Below are 20,970 nucleotides of genomic sequence, written 5' to 3' on the forward strand. Positions count from 1 at the left end.
AGGGGGATGGAAGAAGGGAGAAACCAGGAAAGGGGAAAACATTTGAAATGTAAATACAAAAAAATAAAATAAAAAAGAACGAGTCCACTTAAATGGTCTCTTAAAATTCTGCTAAAATAAATTAGTAATAAAATAAAATAAAATAAATTTTAAAAGACCTTGATAGTACCTTTTATGTCCTAGTCATAAGTGCCTGTATTGTGGTTATTTTAGACTCCTTTTAGACTCTAGATCATTCTGTATATATGGGACATTCAATTATCTTCCCAGTCTTGTTCAGCCTCTGCCTCAGTGCTATGATGGTCTCTGTCTCCCTTGCTGCCTCCATGTTGTCTCATGCCAAACTCCACCTGCACCTCCCCACCTGCCGGCTTTAGTGCTGGCCTGTCTTCCTCTCGCCTAGAACTTCACCAGCTTCCCTTTGCCCAGAGGATGAAGTTTAAGTTTCTTAAAGTGCCCATTCTCACAAATCCCTGGGACATGCTCACACCGTCATCTCTGAGTGGCCCATACACACTGCAGAAAAGACCATATGAATTTGGTAATGTTCCTCTAACCTGATTAACTCTTCTGGTTCAGTCACTGCCCACCCAAGTTCACCACAGGGACCACCTGGTTGCTCACCTTGGACATACAACTTTTGACTATGCTCACATAATGATTCTGCCATGTGTGAATAAATGACATTAGCTTTCTGTTACCATGCTTCATTTGAATTAGCAGACACAGAGGACTAATTCCTTATCTTCTTATGCCCCTAGTTACAATGAATCAGCCTGGTATATTAGTGTAATCACAAGCTAACATTTCTTCCCAATGTTATGTCCACCCATCCTTCATTGGGTCTGTAAACTAAAAATGCTTTTCCGGTGAGACACACAGAGTTAAAAGGCCTTGGTAGGATGCATTCACCTCTGCTCAGAGACCGAGCGTTTCTACTGCATGGTCCTTTGTGATGCTTCAAAGACTTGTGCCAGGCCACATATGGGGTTTTGCCAGAAGCAGAAGGTGAGGAGTGAGATTCCATAAAGCTACTCATGTGCTTTGGTAACGATGCTCTGAGCTCAGCATATCCAGACTTGCATCCCTCGTGGACCTGAACTTCTTTGCGCTGCTCTGGCATTGAAAGCATTAAAGCTTATAAGAGACTAGCATGCATTTTAGCGGTACAATCTCAAAGGAAGTATCTCACAGTAATGACCCTAAAGGAACAAAATCAGGGTGGCCAGTGAAATTTAGAACAGAAATAGTCTTTAACCTCAGAGATTTGGAGTAAGCCATCGGGGAAGGGGAACAGTAGCCTGGAGCCCTTCGCTAGGATTCTTTCTATGGTCATTGTGGTTCACTGGAAATGTACGTGCGTCGCAAGTGAGGAAAGGGGAGTACGAAAGCATGTTCTTATGATCCCACCATGTAAAAACAGCTTGCATAAAGCCCGTTCAGTATTCAGTCCATGTCTGTTGAATAACAGCTTATGGTGGGCAAATATCCTCTCTAATCAACAGGAGAAGTCAGCCCTTGGGGCCAGTTTGAGAACGGCAAAGGTATTTGAGGGTCAAGGAGATATGGACAATGAAATATTTGGAATTAAAAGGTTATAGAATATTTTTCAATAAGTAGGCTTGCACAAGAAAAGCCTTTTCTCCTCTATCTTGGTTGATTTTTTTTTTTTTGTTTTTGTTTTTTGTGTTTTTTTTTTTTTTTTTTTTTTGGTTTGGTTGTTTTTCCAGAAGAAGGTATTCTGATAAAATTAATTAACTAGAATTAACTAATTGTCTACCATGCACCAAACATTCTACTACCAGGGACATAAAATCTGAACAAAACTCCCAAACATGCCACCCTCAAGGAGCTTCATACTTGTGGGGAAGACAGAACACAAAAGAGTCAAGTTTACGGCCAGACAAGGTGGCTCACGCCTTGGATCCTGGCACCCTAGAGGCAGAAGCAGGTGGATTGAAGGACAGAGAAATACATAACCAGGTAGATGAGGTGACAGAAGTAGATCAAACCCCATCCCTCAAGTCACCATAATAGCAACAGGATGGTGAATTCCATTCTGAGAAGAAATTGAGGAGCTTTGAGCAAAGGAGAAAGATGGCTGAGTTCACATTAAAATAATTCCCGTAGTAAAGAATTCACAATAGATTTGGGAAGCCTTGTAGGAGACCATTTCTGTAATCTAGGTGAGATGGTAAGCCTCTCCAGACACGATGACTCAGGGGGAAGGGCAGACACATGACAGGTACCAGAGCCCCCACAGGGTCCACCTGACACCTGTGCCTCCAGAGTCCACCTGACACCTGTGACTCCAGGGTCCACCTGACACCTGTGCCTCCCACAGGGCTTACTTATCACTTGAGTGAGATTCCTCTGGAGCAGCAGTGAAGCCATTGACTGACCATTGTTTTAACGTTAAAGAGAACCTTGATGTCAGAGGTAGGGCAGCTGTTTAGTGTCTGGGTGCTTAACTGTTGTGAAACAAAAGCAAGCAAAATGTAAACCATATTTGCTTCATAGCTGCCTGCTTTGACCAGGCTCTCCCACCCGTACAGTCTTCAATCACCCCCTTGCATTTCAATCACTAGTTAGCATATTTAAAATGTGTTAATGTTCTAAGACTGCTTCTGGTTTCCATGGTGTACCTTAAAATGGCAGGATAATAGCGATTCCACAGAAACTTTTTTTTATCTCATGCTTTAATGAATTAAAGTCTTATATTATCAAGTTTTGCTATTCTAAGGCTTAAGATTGATTGTGACTTGTTAATTTTTTTTTTTTTTTAGAGAACAACTCAATTCTTTACTGGAGACTTATAATGTTTTCTATGAAAACCAGAAAAATCTGCATATATTGTATGGACAGGTAAGCCCATCAAAGATGGCAACAGCTTGATTCACGATGAAGAGATCTATATTCATATTCTATAACCGTGTAGATGTGTCAGGGTGGGCTCACGTCTAGAACCTAGCTACACATTTGGTGCAAAGAAGCAGATAAATTTTTAATTTTATACTCATTGTCATGTTTAGGCTATGTCTCAAAATAGTAGGCTTGGGGTGCCTGCAAATTTCTAAGCATTTTTGACACAGAAAACCAGACACACAAGTAATTTTAAGGACCCGTTTGCTTTTTGTCTTAAAAATGGAGAATTTCTCAAATGTGGACAATGTTATGAATAACAAGTCCACTGCTTTCTTACACTCTTAGCGACGTGTGTGGTGAAGTATGCACTGTGACGCCGTTTGCAGAGAGACACGTGAAGGTGCCTCGGGTCCACCGGGGTGGGACGGTCACAGGTCATGTTGTAACTGGAGAGCCAAGTTTGAATTGTTGGTTACATGCATGTGTTGAGTTCCAGAGGCTGTGTGTGTGCTGCGGCCCAATGACAACAGTTTACAAATGTTAGAGAAATACTTTAGTCATTTATATTTCCGAACAATTGGCATTTCACAGCAGCCAAAGTCAATGATTTTTTTAATATAACTTTCTAGTTTCTGTATTCTCAAAGTTTCTAAATAGTTTCAAAGTTTCTATGTAGATCCTATGAAAGTTTGAAAATAAATTATATGAGGAATGCTTTGTTCTGAATATTTCATGATTTTGCAAAATGCATTTTATACACACACACAATCTGTTTGCTAATTTTTCTTCACTTACACGTTTAATCCTTTTGTTATACTCTTTTTATTTTGAATGAGTACTTTGAAAACACTTAATTTTTCACAAATGTATCCCAATGTATGTGTGTGTGTGTGTGTGTGTGTGTGTGTGTGTTGTGAGCATGTGTGTATGCAAGCATGCATGCCACAGTCACACGTGAGCAGGATGTCTCTGCTATGGTGCCTCTCTTTTCTTGCTTTGAACCAAGGTCTCTCACCACTGAACCAGAAGCTTGAAGCTTCGGACTAACCCGACTGTTCGAAGAGCTCTTGAGCTCGGACTGTCTGCGGGACCCCCCATCCACCTACCCCCACCCCATCCCTATTCCAGAGCTGGGGTTATAGACACACACATGCCTGGCTCTTTACACAGGCGTTGGGACTCAGAACTCAGGTTCCCCAGCTCTGTTTTGTACTATATAATACAGGTTTTTTTTTTGTTTTGTTTTGTTTTTTAAGATTTATTTATTCATTTATTATATATGAGTACACTATAGCTGTCTTCAGACACACCAGAAGAGGGCATTGGATCTCTTTACAGATGGTTGTGAGCCACCATGTGGTTGCTGGGAATTGAACTCGGGACCTCTAGAAGAGCAGTCAGGTGCTCTTAACCGCTGAGCCATCTCTCCAGCCCCCTAGTATGTTTTTCATATGCATTCTCCTTCTTTTACAGAGATGGAATCTCAGTACATAGCCCTGGCTGGCCTGGAACTCACAGAGACCCACCTGCCTCTTTGAGGGCTGATATTAAAGACATGTGTTGCCACCACCCTTCCATAAGCATCCTTTCTTTTGACCTACATAACATTCTGAGTTGAACTGCTCCTGTTTACTCAAACAACCGTTAAGTTTCTCGGCAACTATTTATTCTAATTTCTAACTCAGTATAGTTTTTAAAGCTGCCATGGTTTTAAATTAAATGGAGGTAAAGTAATATAATGCCATCTAATCCAAGAACCTAGAGCTGAGAAAGTGTTTTAGTGCAGTGTCCCCACTGCAGAACATGCAAAACACACTGTGGCTTACTCTGCCAGGTGTACTCTTTAATAACTAAAAGACCCTTTCAAGATTAGAATTATTTTGCAGATAGGCTGAGAAGTGAAATATTCCATCCTGGGAGATGTTTAGACCTGGTAACGTCTCCTACAGACTGACTTTCTACAACTTCAGTTAAAGCGTTTGCTTAACGTAATATAAACAGTGCAAAAATAATTGCTATGGGTAATGGCTTCTTCCTCAGACCGAAGACGGACAGCTGATTGTTGAAGGGATGCTGGACATTTTCTGGGGAGTCAAACGACCCATACAGCTGAAAATACAAGATGAGAAGCAAATCTCTTCCTTTGATCTGTTGAAGTCACCGGAAACCTTTTCCAGCAAAGGGTAAGCTGTCCTCCCTTGGTCTTCCCTCAGTGGTTTTACTCTTTGTTTTTGTCGTGCTCTCAGGATGGGTTTCATATGCCCCTAGATGCTTATAGACAATCTCACACCAACGCCAACATCTCCATAGATTAGTTGTTTGAAAACTGTGCCTCTGAGGTTAGATGACTGTAGGATCCCTAGTTACCACCTGTCAGGACCAAAGGCACCTTTGTCCCATGGGCTCCAGAGCCCCAGCTGGGGGACCTTTAGTTCCATTGCATCCCCAGGGAACTGCATTTGCTCACCGAAGAGACTAGATAGAATGGCAAGGTTTGGTCCCAATCTGATCTCTAAAAACCAGAAGAAAACTTCAGTTTGTCCTGTCCTTGGAACAAAGAACTCTTCTTGCTATCTGGGCGGGAGACTGAATTATGCTCATGTTCAGAACAAGCAGAGCTGTTTAGCAAAACACAGCAAGGAGCATTTGAAGTTCCTTACACAGAAAAGTCCCTGCATGGTGGATGCAACTATTACTTGAATATTTGGCTTGTGTGGGGTTTTGTTATTACAATTTATAATTTTTTTAAAAAATCATAGTTATTCAAAACTATACTCTTAAAAGAGCTTGCTTCCTTTCTCCCCTCTTTCCCTCCAATCGTATCTTCTGCCACCAAAATTCTCTTCCCAACTCCCATCTTCCCATCCATTACTAGAAGACTTGGGTCTCTCCAAGAGGAGAAAATGGGGAGACCGCTGACAGAATGATACATTTGTGTAGTCTGATCCCTGGCCATAATTAAGGGAAGCTAATATCACCTTGGAGAACACACCCATGTCCTACCATGATGTTTACCCATTCAACAATTCTCAAATACCACCCTTGAACAGGGCTGAACACTTTGCAATGCCGTAAACACGTCAGGCAGTTTCTTATTGTTCTCCCTCTGCCTGCCTGATGTGTTTATGTCTGTCTCTCCTCCAACAAATTCAACACATTCTCCTGAAAGCCCTCCATGATCCTTCGGTCCATACTGAGCACACTGACCGCTTCTCTCTTTCATCTCCAGGGCCCACAGAGACACATCCTGTCCCCGTCTACAGAGGGGGGTCTCTAGGTAGCAGGGGACACATCTTTCATTGCCCTTGCATCCCAGTGCCCAACGCAAAGAAGAGAAAAGGGAAGGAGAGAGTCAGGAGAGAGGGAAAGACAGGGGGTGAAGAAAGAGACAAAGAGGGATCTATATATAGGATAGACGGAGAAAGAAAGGGTGAGCGGGTGTGGGGATAAGATCAGATGAAGCCCCTGAAACATCACCTGCTTTGTGTGACAACCTTCTCCCGAATCGCCCATCCAAGCTAGGGGCTGCCAGCAGGCACAGAAATGGAACTACAACCTCAGCCCAGCATGGGAAGCCCAGCATCCCACAGGTACAAAATGGCTGACAAGACCATTCACTCAAATCAGTAGAAGCAGCACATAAAAGTGATTGAGACTCGCTTCTACAAAAAGAGATATACAAGATATGAACGAAAAATTAATGACTGTATTTTTCACACCTGCCTGAGAACTCAAGGCAAATTTCTCTGAGGAGCGGACCCCTCTTGCTTTATTCTAATTCCTTTCGGTTCATTAAAACTTCATAGGTACGAGGCATTAAAGCGATACGTGGAGGAAGCAGGCACTTCTACGGCTGTGCTAAGCCATTATTATTTTAATGGCTGTTCAAAGATAACTTCTCCAGTTCAGCATACTAGCTTTGAATGAAAGATGTGGAAACTGTAGGTGAGTGTTAGGAGCCAGCAGTGCAGACAGGTGACACTGACCATGTTCATTCTATGTCACAGCAGATTATAAACTATCGCTTCCTCGTCTCCTGCAGAGCCCATCCCCCACCCTCACCCCCATCCCCAACCCCACCCCCACCCTCACCCCCACCCCCACCCCCACCCCCACCCTCACCACCACCCCCAACCCCACCCCCGCCCTCACCCTCACCCCCACCCTCGCCCTCACCCCCACCCTCACCCCCACCCCCAACCCCACCCCCACCCCCACCCCCACCCCCACCCTCACCCCCCATCCCCACCCCCACTCCCACCCAGAGAACACTGCTGGTATGCTAGCAGCTCTTCTCATCAGCATGTCCAGGCATGACAGAGCAGCGTGAGGAGGAGAGGATTATTTTGGCTCACATTTTCTGATGTGACCACCATGGTAGAGAAGCCATGGTAGCTGAAGGGACGCCAGCCAAGCAGTAGGAGCTTCAGCCATATCGTGTTCACATCTTAGCAAACCAGGAAGCAGAGAGCTCTGATCAAGGTTCTTCGAGGCCCGTCCCCGGTGACCTACTTCTGCAAGCTAGGTCACGGTGTCAAAGACTCCAGGGCCTCCCAACACAACACTGCCAGTTGGGGGGTCCGAGTGCTCAAATCCTTGAACCCGTAGAGTCTATTTCAAGTTCAAGCTGTAACAGCTTGAAAGTAAGCAGAGGCTATTTCTCTGTAGTTAAAGCTGAGAAAATATGCCTAGACAATTTCATAAGCCTGTGATTCACCGTAGGAACCAGACATGGACTAGAACACTGGAGGTATTAGCCTGACCTTTAGCACGGTAACAAGACTTACTAGAACCATGCTTCTGCCAGGAATCCTAACATTCTAATAAGAATCAGCAGAAAGAGACACCACCCTTATGCATACAGTACAGTCAGTCTCTCTCTCTCTCTCTCTCTCTCTCTGTCTCTCTCTCTCTCTCACACACACACACACACACACACACACACACACATGCACGCATGCACGCCCGCACGCGCACACACACAAGCATGGTAGCATTATTTAGTTGGTGCAGTCAGTTGGGTCTTCAGGCATAAAGGCACAATGCAGAGAAAATGGCTTTCCCTGGCTTCTGTCTGCGATGGCATACAAACATCTAAAGCACTGTTCTCTGCTTCCGTTCAGTCTTAGGTACCCTCAACCTTGATCACCTCCTCTCAGTGACTCATTTAAATTCTGGGCCTCTATTAATCATGCTGCCCATCCCCCTATTTCAAAGCTTCTCCCATTCTCCTTCGTCCGTGCTGGGCATCTGTGGACAGAAGTTAACATCGCTGCTCAGACTTACTGTCCCCCATGGGTTAGTAGACAATAAAGGACAGGGACAGTATATGCTCAGCTGCAAGAAGGACTCCAGTTGAGCATCTTTCCATTCCTTTGAGGAAAACAGTCACTCTTGTTGTCTTGGTTTGTTTTAGTGTATTAGCGGTGAGTTACACTGAGTACTACCCAAATGGGGATGGTGGAGGTTTAAAAGTACATACACCAGTGTGTTTGAGCTCTGACCACTGGTGAGCATGGAAATGACTCTGTAGGAGGGACTTTGATCTCTCTTATCTGGGCCAAATGTTTTCTGACAGAAATCGTGTGTTAAAAAACAGAGCAGACAAGAAGAGCCTCGCTGGGGTTATTTTTGCTCTCAACGGTTTTCATTTCCATTTTAATATTTTAGGCAAGCCATGACAGAATGAGCTGCAGAGCAAGAAGTGAACGGTGCATATATTTTGCAGTAACGTCTTTTTTCCCCCTTGTGTTATAGATAGGGAAGTGGCTGCATTTTATTTGCCTATCACATTTCTACCTCGGTTTTACTTTGCAACCCATTACAATCCCTCTGCGCAGTAGACCTGCCCCCGGTACACTTCCTGGTGTTTGGCCAGAGTAACTCAGGCTGTTCCATGTTTGCACATGCTCAGTTGTTTGATTTAAAGTTCTAACCAGTTCTTGCTTGAGAAGTACAGACAGCCACCCTTAAGCTTAGTCATGCGCACAGCGTGTGGAAAGCTTCTTGAATTACACACTCCCAAACTGTAAAGAAGTTGTTCTTAGCTCCAGGAAGGAGTGGCACACAAGGAAAGAAGCAAAACTGAATATATTGAGTCATGCCTTGGCCTCTGTGTTTTGTGGCACCACTCTACTGCAGGAAGTTAAGGAACCTGAGGGGGTGACTGTCACGTTTGCAGGTCACCGAGGAGCTGTGGTGAGTCTAAGCCATCATTTGTTGGACCTTCTGGTCCCCCCCTATAGGAAACAGCATCTGGTTGCTTTGCCTTTCAGTTTTAGCTTCTCATTGGTATCCAGTGCCTATTGCTACCCATCTTTCAATAGTAATTAAACATGACTACTTTTGATTTTTAATATGCTACAAATTGGAAGAAACACTTGATTTTCTTCATGGATCTTCTGGATCTCTGGATCTCGTCATATTCTATGGATGGACTGTGAGCAGAGACTTGAACTGCTAGGACATATAGTCCTACTTTTTGACATGTATTTTGACTGACAATATTCACAGCTAGTAGAGTTTGCTCGAAAGTTCACTAGCAAATACATTAGGATCATACTATCTACTTCTTAGGGCTGTTGTAAATCAAATCAAACAAGAGTTACAAAAGGCGTCAGGATAATTCCAAGGTCAAAAGGAAAACTGTAGTTTTCACCATTGGTGTTTACAGCATCATCTGTCCCTAGGCTGTGATAAAGCGCTTATGACCAAAAGCATCACAAGGGAGGAATTGTTTTGGCTTTGGTTTTCAGAGGGACAGAGTCTGTCTTCTAGAGGGACAGAGTCTGTCTTGGCCAGGACAGCCTGGAATGGCTGCAGGAGCAGGAAGCTGGCTGATCACATTGTCATGGACACATAGGGAGCAGAGAAAGACAGACAGGCAGGCAGGCAGGCAGACAGACAGACAGAAAGGCGGATGGATGGATGGATGGATGGATGGATGGATGGAAGATAGATAGATAGATAGATAGATAGATAGATAGATAGATAGATAGATAGATGGGTGGGTGGGCAGATGGATGGACGGATGGATGGGTAGATGTGTGGATGGAAGCAGACACATAGAGACACAGAGGAGGAAACAGCATAAGGCTACAAATCCTCAAAGCTTACCCAGTGACACACTTCCTCCAGCAAGACTCAACTTCCTAAATTTGCCATAACTTTCCCAAACCAATGTCTTCAAATACATGAGCCTCTGAGGAATATTATCATTCAAACCACCAGTCAGAGACATTTGAGTGGCGTTACGGTCACAGATAAACCAAGTATAAATACTTGGAGCTCATAATGTAAACAATTGTATGGAAGAGGTTCAAACAGGACAAGAAACATTGCCACAAATAATAGTATCCGTCTGCCTAGAGCAGTACATGAATGCATCAGACCACAAGTTGTACCTGATCCATCATGAAATGGATTCACAGGGTGGTGATTACAGTGATGATGATGATGATCATGATGGTGATGGTGGTGGTGATGGTGGTGGTGGTGGTGGTGGTGGTGGTGGTGGTGGTGGTGGTGATGGTGATTATGATGGTGGTGGTGGTGATGGTGATTGTGATTGTGATGATGATAATGGTGGTGATGGTGATGGTGGTGATGGTGACTGTGATGGTGATGATGATGGTGGTCATGATCGTGATGATCGTGATGGTAGTGATGGTGATGATGGTGGTGGTGGTGATGGTGGTGGTGGTGGTGGTGGTGGTGTGGTGGTGGTGGCGATGATGGTGATGGTGATGGTGATAGTGATTGTGATTGTGATGGTGATAATGGTGGTGGTGATGGTGACTGTGATGGTGATGATGATGTGATGCCACTGAAGATGAGATCATTCAGATAATATTTTTACTAAGTGCTTAACTATAGTCAGGGCATTATTTCAAGAATGCTACATAAATCAACCCATTAAATCCTACCAACAACTCTACCCTACCTTATACTATGATTATTCCCATTTCATAAATGAGGACCATGAGGCCAAGAAAGGATATTTAATTAACTTCTTTAAGGCCAGATGTAAAATCCAAATGAATGGCAGTTGCTGTAAAGTAAGCCATTGTCAGGCTCCATGTATTCTGGACAGTGGAGTGTTTGTAAATTTGCTAATGCTTACATGAGGTAATAATTTCCTAGTGAAGGCTATTTTCATACATTTCTATTTCCTAAACTGTATATTTCAAAGCAGTTCAGGCCTTATAGATAAGTACCACATATTATCATGTTAGAGTCACTTTATATAACTGTCTTCATGCTGTGAGTACTTGAGTCATGAGTGTCTATGACGATTCTATCCAGTCCCCCGAAACCTTATGAAATATTCATGCATCAGTGGTCCACATTGGTTTCTACTTTCCATAACTGAACATGCATTTTACAGAATCTATGTAATACTGCGTTTCAGGATATAGCTGAATTATTTTGCCCCAAAACATAGAGTGTGTTTGAAACATATGCTTATCACTCTAGTATGACTGTAATCTTTGTACCATGATAAACTTGTTTTAAGTTTGGATAATGTGTCTACCTACAGAGGCCCATGACTGGAGAGAGATCACCCTTGTAAAGCTGAGCCTATCACATGGAATTAGTCTCATTTACAAGATTTGTTACTTCACAGGAGGATGACTCGTTGGGGAGAATTCGATGACCTTTACCGTATTAGTGAGATGGACAAGACCCAAGCTCTAGCCCCTGAAGCCAGGCATACCCCGGAAGGTTAGTATCAAAGTCTCATCAGTGTGGCGCATTTCACTTTTAACAACATAAAACACAGCTCCTAGCCGTTTGCTTTTTACACAACACTACTTGGTGGACTCACGTACGTGTGGCACACTACAGGCAGTCACTAGCCTAGAGCACACTGATGGTTTGCTTTTGTGAAACTTTGGAGCAAATTCTTTTAAGTCTCTGTTTTCTGTGAGAACAATTTTCTCAGGAAGGGGAGCTAAGGCCCTGAGTCTGTCTTCTTAGGAAAGGTCTGCTAAGCTTGGCATTAGGATAAAACAGAGATGGAGACCCGGTCTCATCAATTACAAGTCCTATATTCACGCAGAAGCTACTCAGCTCGCTATGGTTTTCTCTCACCTGACTGAGTCCAGACTGACAGAAGAACAGGTCCATCCAGCTCCTCCATACTAAAATTGGGTATAATTTACACCCCCCCAATAAAGTAAGATTAAAAGACTTGGAAATGCCAGTCATGTGATCACACGAATCCTGTAAGACACAACTCACTAGCAACATTGGCTGCCTGACCAGGCTCATACACCACCTACTAAGTCAACGTAAGCCAAGCCAGACAGTGAGTTATGCTGCTTTGGGACGGCCAGGAAATAGCAGCGATTCTTGTTGGTCAAAGCATCCCAGCATCCTTGCGCTGCAGGAAGGCAGGCAGCTGAATGACGCAGGCTTGTGGTCTTTATCCTTCCCAGACTATTTATCTTGCTACAGCGTCCTGAAGCAATGTGCAGATGAAGAGCCCGAGTCGCCATTGCTCTACAGGACCGTGAGTGAAGCAGCTTTGGTGAGGAAAAGAATGAGGGCCCCAGAGATGTACAGAAAAGACAGAATGGGGACGCTAGCGAAGCACAGAGCCTCTATCAATGGACACGTCTATGACCATGAGGTGAGTTGCAGTTCCGTTCCTGAGGAAGAATGTCCGTTACACTGACAATACTATTTATTTACCTCAACTTAGCATCTAAGTCAGTAACAACAATGGCAGCAGATGCCTAAGCAGTCATCAAATTTCCCTCTGTAGTAACTAATAAACTCAATTTAAATACAGCCTGGCTCACTCCTTTCTTTGTTAGCTTTGCTAACCACAGATTTAAATTACTTTGAGAGCACAGGACCTGAGCAGGTTCAAGCCAGCCTGGCTTCCTGTACGAGACGGGAGGAAGTAGACAAAGATCCCACTCCTAACCCAGAAACTGCCTGCAATTGATACCTGCTGGCAAAGGGAAATCCGTTTCTTCCAACCACACTCCAGGGCAGGCCCCATGCCCAGGAATTGCTGGGTAACACAAAATGAACTCCATTTTTTTTTAATGGGCATTGTTGTTTTGCCTGAACGTCTGTCTGGGTGTATGTGAGAGTGCCAGATCTGGAACTAAAGTTACAAACAGTTGTGAGCTACCATGTGGGTGCTGGGAATTGAAAGCTGGTCCTCTGAAAGAGCAGTCAGTGCTATTAGCGGCTGAGCCATCTCTCCAGCCCTCCACTGGGGGGCGCTTTTGGTCTCGTTTTGATTTGTTTGAGCATATTTTTTTTTTTTTTATCTTGTTGGTTTGTCTTGAGTGTTTTGGTTTGGGGGTTTGAGTTTTTTTTCTTCTTTGTTATTTGAGGGAAAAGTAAGACAGAACATGAAGCTGAGTGGTTAGGAAGGATCTGGGAGGAATTGGGATAGGGGAAACCATGTTCAAAACATTCTGTGTGAGAATTTTTAAATAAAAGTAAATACATGAATTCAGCAGCACCTACTTGCCAGGTATCACTATAGAGCTCAGGCCAGCCTCGAGTGCTAAGATTATACACATGCTAATTTGAACATCTTTTTAATAAACGGTCTCATTAATCATAAAACCTCTTCCACAAGGGTGGGTGCCATTTTTTCTTCTTTACGTATACTCAAAGTTCACAGATATCAATTTCTCTTGGGTCATGTGGCTTTTAATAATATCTCGAAACTTGGCCCAGTCCTATTTGTGTTACTCCAGAACTCGTTATTAACCAGCGTGATGGATGAGTTCTGTCAGGGACTGGGTGCTGAACCAAACCTTAGAAATACACAGATGAGCTTCCCGAGGTGTGGGGACAGAGCTTAAGTAGGATACCAGCACACCAACAAACAACGTCAGAGCCACATAAAGGCCCCCACGGAGATGGTTTAAAGGTATTCGAACTGCTGATCTCACCCAGACGTACATCTTGTTCTGGATCCTGCCCTGTAGGTCTCGCACTTACACACACGTTGTTTGTGCAAGTGTGGCTACAGTTTAGATACAATTTCCTTTCTGATTTTTGTTTTGCTATGATACGTAAAATGTACACATGTCTTTCTATAACATAAGACATTTCACTTGCAGAAGGTAAGAAATCTATCATTCCTCCCAGAATTCAGGGCTCTTTCATGGTGCAGGGTCTACCAATCACGTGTGTTTTCCTTCATTGGACAAATACTTACAAGTCCCCTGTTAGAGTATCAAGTGCTCTCAACACTGACTCGCTCTCAGACTCTACATATGTGACGCTTATATCCTATGATTTAAAGTTCATTTTTATTGCCTGCTATAAGAATTAAGTCAATATTTATGAAAAGCTTAGAACGATTTATGTAATGCTTAGCACTGTTGCTCATACAATAACTGTTATTAAGTCTGTGTTTACTTGAGAACACTGTGACATCGCAAGGGGTTGAGTCACCACTTCTTAGAATTACATTTTTCTGCACTTCAGGCTCCAGATACTGGCCACAGTTGGCTGGTAGAGCCTCAAGCTCTCGTGTGATTTGTTATTGTCTTTTAGACGTCCATCTTCACCCCGACCTTCGGATCAGAGACTAAGGTCAGAGCCAATAGTATTATGAAAACCGAAGAAGTAATAAAGCAGCTTCTCCAAAAATTTAAGGTAACCTCGACCACTGAACGGAGCATCACCGTCAAAGCTAATGGAGACACACAAATGTAGTTTTCCGGGAAAGGGCTGAGGACTGTGAACCAACACCATATGTTCAGTTCTGATGGATGACAACTTCCTCAGATAGATTTCCTCAGGGCAGCTGCAGCCCCCAGGAGCTGGGAAGATGTCATGCTGACAGTAAAGGGGTAATGGGATTCCCCTAAATACTTTGGATCTAATAACATCATCTGGAACAATTACATTTATTCCATTTTTTTTTCCACTGACAGATCGAGAATAGCCCTCGGGATTTCGCTCTTTACATTATTTTTGGGACAGGAGGTAAGAAAATTGGACCCCTTTGACACGTTAGTCTTCTGCCCATGAGGAAGGCAGAAGAGGAGGCCACTTGACCCTGTCAACAAAGGAAAGAAAGAGAATGGGAAAGGAAGGAGAGACAGGAAAATGTTCGTTATAATGGTTGTTGATTACAGAGTTGGGTATAAGCCTAAAACACAGTCTACCACTGAGCTACACTCCCATCTGGGAGAGGTGGTTCTCAAATATCATAAATCTTCTCCAACTGCAGAGAGAGATCAGTTAGAATAAATTCCTTCCAGGAGTTTACGATACAAAGGACTTTGCTTGTTTGCCAGATGCTAAGTTGTCTGAGTGGAGATCAGAATTTCAGGAATCCGTCCGTGGAGGTGGAGGCTATCCAGGAGGTGTTGGGCTTCCTGTGTGTCCCTTCTGTACCTATCTCCTATCCCTCCTTGCCCTAGCGCGTTGGGCATCATGACATGCCACCTCTCTGACCCTGTCAGCTTGCTCTTCCTTGTTTGTCACATAAGAAGATGAGCTCTCCCTCAGGAGGGAGAACCCGGATCAGGGGCAGGTGGGTGGGACAGATGTCTTCAGTGATGGTTCCAGATCACCAAGAAGCAAGAAGCTAGGGAATGTCAGCTATGGAAGCGAGTGGCTGAGGATGTGAAACCAGGTTAGCTTCCTGTTGTGCTGAGGAGAGGAACAGAATTGTGAGGGCTTCCTGTTGCTCTCAGACCTGGCAGGGGCCAGAAATCAGTGCCTGGTGAATGGGAACGGGAACAAGAATAAATGGAATTCCAAGATGAGAAACAGATTTGATCACCCAGAGGAAGGGGGAGAGAAAAGAAGAGGGGTTGGAAGACTGAGGGCTTCCCCTGTGTTTCATTTTTATTAAAATGAAGTCCCAGATAGGAGATCCCTTTGACGAAATATCAGAGGTACTTTTGTGGTAGGGCATTTATTCTAACTTCTTAAATGTGAAATTCTGAAACTGTATCCGTTTTCTTTTGTCTCCTTTTCATGGCTGAAGGGGTGAAACCCACAGATAGTGAAAAGAACTAATCTCACAAATTCTGCATTTATATTTTAGTTCTTGGAAAACCCCAGAGCTGAATGAGACAGGAACAAAAGGAGGAGTTAAGAACAACTTTAAAAATGGAATTACATTAGCTGAACTTGGAAATAAATATTTGTTAAATCAATGCATAAAAGAATGAATGAATGGATGGATGCATAAATGAATGAGTGAAGTCATATTGTCCCCCCAGTAGGACTAGAGCTTTGTCTAAACAACTGAAATTTAGGTCAAATTATTTGCACTAGTAAGTCAGACCCTATATATTGAAAGGAAGAAGTTCATTTGGAGATTATGTAAAGGTTTTTCTTTTTAGTTTCAATTGATACTAATGTGTCTAAAATGTAAGGTTACTGTTACCCAGTGTCAAACATAGTCCAAGAATATTGAGTGGACTTTACCAGAAATAACAATTTGTAAGCTTTAAATGGCGTACCATCAGAGTATAGTCATGAACTCTTGTCTTGTCCATCACTGCCCCTGGGATGATTCATCCATTTGTCCTTTGTATCCATACTGTAGATACAACCACCCCACTAGCCACTTAGTATCAGCTTAGTTAACGAGTCCAGCACTGAGGCTGCGTAGTGCTAATCTTCAAATAATTACAGGGGATGAAAAAGAAGTATAAAAGCAATAACACTGACAGTTCTATTAGATTATATTGTGATTGTTCTATTTTGTTACTAGTGATGCTCCCCTCTGACTGTGACTAATTTATAAATTAAACTTTATTGTAGATATGTATGTATACGTGTAGGACAAACAGATGTACGGCATCATATATCATCTACAGTGTCACATGTTCCTTGGGGCTTGGGAATGTATCCACCATGGGTCTTGGAGCATGGCTTTCCTTTTGGCGGGATAGGAGGTTCTCATGATCTGTTGCTTCTAAAACAAACCAAGGGAAAACCAAAAAGACGAAATTACCTTCTTTTCTTCTTCGAGGATTAACTCTTACACTATGGTTCATTCCTTTCCATTTTCAGAGAAGAGAAAGCTAAAGAAGACCGATGTCCCACTGCTGCAGAGGCTAATACAAGGGCCATCCAAAAGCAACGCTCGGATCTTCCTCATGGATAAAGACGCAGAAGAAATTAGCAGTGATGTATGGGCGCCCGCGGCCTCAGTGGGTTTGTGCTTGCGCGTCTCCGCTGACTCGGCGCTTCTTACCCAAAACTCTGTTTTCCTTTTCAGGTGGCTCCGTACATTAATTTTCACTTTTCTTTCTTGAAATCCATCCTTCAAAGATTAGATGAAGAAGAGAAAATGGAGATTGAGAGAATTATGGCAAAGTGAGTCCCGAGTGGACCCCTGGGTATTTCATCTTTCCGTAGGCCCTATGCCTATATATATATATATTCTCCTTTTCAGGTTCAATACCGAAAGAGCCTTTATACTGAAGTGTCTTCAGAGTAAACGGGCAGCAAAAACGGAGACCACAGTCTAGAAGCGGCAGCTCCTGCTTGTAAACCCTCAACTGAGTCAGAGGGGGCGCTGCTGAACCGGTGTTCGGTCTGCTCTGCGTCCTAATATGCAGGACCTTGAAGCTTTGGGAAGCTGAAGGCCAGGCAGTTTGCTTCCTCTTTGAAATGCTGAGGTGGGCTGCGGTTCAGAGTTGGACGAAAGCAAGATGGGACTTCATCTGGGTAACTGCAGGAAGCCTGCACACTGCCGCTTTCCAAATATCATCCATAGCGAATTCTTGACTGAGCTCGGACTGAAGTGGCCTCAGTCTTGTCACATGGTTTAAACTTGTTTTATCTTGCACTCTTGAAAGAGCATAGACCCTCGATGGCTCATAGACGATGGGAAGCAAACATCTCCAGTTCTTGTTGTAAACCATGTTCTGAAGCCATCAGGGATCTGAACTGACCGTGTTTCGCAGCTGTGGAAAGTTCGAACATTTTCATACGATTTAGAAGTAGATGCGCGAGGGCTGACGGTTGTTAACTCTGTAGTATCAGAGTTACCTGAATTTTTACAATAAAATGGTTTTGGACTTTGTAAAGAAACCTAGACTCTAGGCTGGAGAGAAGACTAAGTGGTTCAAAGCATTGACTATATGAACCTATATGACATATAGGTTCAGTTCCCAGCACCTATAGGGCATCTCACAACCGTCTGTAGCTCCCTTCCTGGAGGATCTGATACCCACCTATGTGGGCATTGCAAGCACATGGTGCACAGACACAGGCAGGCAAAACAGCTATATATGTAAAAAATAAACAAATATTTTTAAAAGAGAAAACCCTAAATTCTGATTGTCCAGGCCCTTCATTTGTCACCACACCCTCCTGTGCTACTAAAGACTTCTAAGCTGCTTTAAATGTCTTTAAAAGTTGGTTGTAGGGGTTGGGGATTTAGCTCAGTGGTAGAGCGCTTGCCTAGCTCTGGAAAAAAAAGTCTGTTGTATTCATTAGCTTTCTTTACCCTTGTAAACAAATACACACCACCAACATAAAATATACTGTATTTGCTAGAAAAGGACTTTACCGCAAATGCCTCGTTGTTGCTGATGGTTCCTGTGGATAGAGCCACGCTGCTGAAACTGAGCCAGGCGGGACATCACAGCAGCCTTGCTCTTGTGTAAGACACTCTCCAGGGTCTCAGAGATCTGCAAATCCCACTTGGAGAAATAAAAATACTGCGGGGTTTTATTCGAAAACTCTTTATCAACATGGAGTTTTAATCAATATTCTTCTGTCCTCGAATAACTTCCATTTGAATTTTGCCCTAAGATGTTCAGTCGTGTTACCCGTAGGAAGGTAAGGTTGTATTATCAACATTAAATTGTGAGACAGTTCTAACAGTAAGCTATTCATGGTCAGAATCTCCAGAACTCAGGTTCTGGCTGAAAGGATAGGAACAGGGTAGCCTTTTGGTCCCCGAAGTCTCCCTCCCTGGTTGAAACAAATTGTTGCATTTCTAATGCTTTATCTATTGAACAAGAAAGACATGGTCTAGTCTCACTAAAAATGGACCAAAAGATCCTATATATTGAAACCTATCCAGGTATGGTGGCATATCCTTGCAATCCTACCATTCAGAAGGCGAAGTCAGGAAGATTTCTACAAATTCGGGCCAGCGCAGACTACTTAGTGAGTTCCAGGCCAACCTCTGCCTTAAATAAGGCCCTACCTCAAAATATATGCATATATGTAGTCTACAAGGTGCATGCACAGCGCAGAAAGCCTTGCACAAGAAAAAAGAGATGGTATGAAAACTCATGGAAAAGAAAATGCAAGTAACTGCAAGTGTAGGCAAAGTACGTGACCAACCGTATTCATTAGTTCAGATCGGTAGAAAGAAACCATGCAGTAACATAAAGTTAGTTTAGCATGAAGAACTATTAAACTATGATAGGACAGCAGCAGTAAAGACAGAAACAGAGCTCTAATGGGTACCGGGCAAAGCCAGACCCATACAGCCCTGTCTTGGGTGTTCGTGGAGATGAGGACTAAATATAGACACGAGGATTTTAGCTAACGATCTGGACTGCACTGGGTTCCGGTTATACCACCACTGCCCTAATCAAAAGCTGAGACCAGGTAAACAGAACCACAGAAAGCCGCACCTCACAGGCTGCTGGCGATGGCGAAACCCCTGGATGCAGGGTGAAGAAGGAAAAATCTGGTCTCCAGAAGCCGAAGAAGCCTCTAAGACCTCCAACCGCTATGCTTTTACAGTGCGCCCTCTGCTGGCAAATCGGATATTGTGCGAGCTGCGAAGGAAGCTACTGGAACCCTATCACCTAGGTTTCACAGGGCTGATTTCAAACTGAATTTGAGCAGAGAAAATAAAAGCTGCCCTATCGGCGCAACAAAATCCCTATTAGCACACAAAGATTAAACTATTCGACAGATAGTGACGTTTGCTGCAGCAAACGGATTTTTCCCCTTCAACACACCTTAGATGTTAAATTTATCCTATAATTCTATTTGTAAGGGGTTGGGGATTTAGCTCAGTGGTAGAGCTCTTGCCTAGCAAGCGCAAGGCCCTGGGTTCGGTCCCCAGCTCTGAAAAAAAAGAAAAAAATTCTATTTGTAAGATATTATATGGACACCAGAGATACAAAGGCTTTCTTCAAAGTTGTTTACTAAACTGATGCTACAGACACTAAAATTATATTTTAATACTACAGCTAAATTTTCCTTATAAATATAAGAATATATAATCATATTTTAAAATACCCATGCACTAGGATATTATTTACTTGTGTATTTGTTACACTCATACTATGTATCCACTCACAAACCCAAAACAAGTTATGTATAGATTATAGAATTATGTGTGATTCGTGTTTCTCCAACTTTTTATATTTATTGAATATTATACAATGATGCACTGGTTTTTCAATCAGGAAAGAGAACTCTGGGTTGCATGAGAATCATCCACAAAGAGTAAGAAGCACATTCAAGAATAGATTCCCTCTAGATACAAAATGTTTTTAGTTAATTATTCAAATGACACATTGACCTTACCTTTGTGAGATTTAGCAAACCTTTCTTATCTATCCCCACCACCCACCCCATCCCACCCCCCATAATCCTTCCGCAAATCTGCTGAATGTGATGCTTGCCTTTTCCTTTTAATTGAGAGACAAGTATAAAGGTATGGCATTTGATGCCATGATGTCGGTTAGGATGTGGAATGATGGATCTGGCAGGTTAATCACATCACGTGCTTCTCACACGCTTTCAGCGTCTAGAAACGTTAAGGGACGGAGCAAAGCAGAAGGGAAAGCGAGTGCCTCACAGAGCTGCTACGGCTCCTTGACCGCTCTGCTGGATCGCTTCTTTAGGCATTGATCATGGTGTCTGTCCACAGCAATAAAACCCTAAGACAGGCCTAGATGACTAACGTGGGTTCTAAAGCCAAATCTATTTGAACTGGTTTTGCGTGGTGCAAGACGGCAGACTTTTTGTCCAAAAAGGCTTCTCCTTGTTTTAGGTGATCCAAATATGTCATTGTCAGTCACATATGGATTAAAATTAAACCCCAGATATCATACCATGGTTATTAATCATAGAATCTGTTGCATTTTATAGTTGTACTTTTTGTCTTTCATAGTA

The 20,970-nt window shown here is 43.1% G+C and overlaps 1 protein-coding gene across 6 annotated transcripts in view; it reads left to right on the forward strand.

Moving 5' to 3' along the window:
• The window catches only part of Rassf6 (Ras association domain family member 6), a 40,003-nt gene extending 21,850 nt beyond the window's left edge, over window positions 1-18,153 (forward strand). For 4 of the 6 annotated variants that reach the window (XM_006250745.5, XM_006250747.5, NM_001025671.1 and 1 more), the window contains exons 3-11: window positions 2,787-2,865; window positions 4,906-5,048; window positions 11,492-11,589; window positions 12,306-12,499; window positions 14,401-14,502; window positions 14,784-14,835; window positions 16,885-17,003; window positions 17,093-17,190; window positions 17,270-18,153. In XM_006250745.5, coding sequence (XP_006250807.1) covers window positions 2,787-2,865; window positions 4,906-5,048; window positions 11,492-11,589; window positions 12,306-12,499; window positions 14,401-14,502; window positions 14,784-14,835; window positions 16,885-17,003; window positions 17,093-17,190; window positions 17,270-17,345 — 961 coding nt within the window. In that variant the 3' untranslated portion in view covers window positions 17,346-18,153. Of the gene's footprint in view, window positions 1-2,786; window positions 2,866-4,905; window positions 5,049-7,160; window positions 9,064-11,491; window positions 11,590-12,305; window positions 12,500-14,400; window positions 14,503-14,783; window positions 14,836-16,884; window positions 17,004-17,092; window positions 17,191-17,269 lie in introns of those variants that run through there. The other 2 variants (XM_039091869.2, XM_039091870.2) reach the window with 2 other exon arrangements.
• Window positions 18,154-20,970: the final 2,817 nt, after the last annotated feature.

This window comes from Rattus norvegicus, chromosome 14 (genome assembly GCF_036323735.1).
Source record: "Rattus norvegicus strain BN/NHsdMcwi chromosome 14, GRCr8, whole genome shotgun sequence".
Taxonomy (NCBI): Eukaryota; Metazoa; Chordata; class Mammalia; order Rodentia; family Muridae; genus Rattus; species Rattus norvegicus.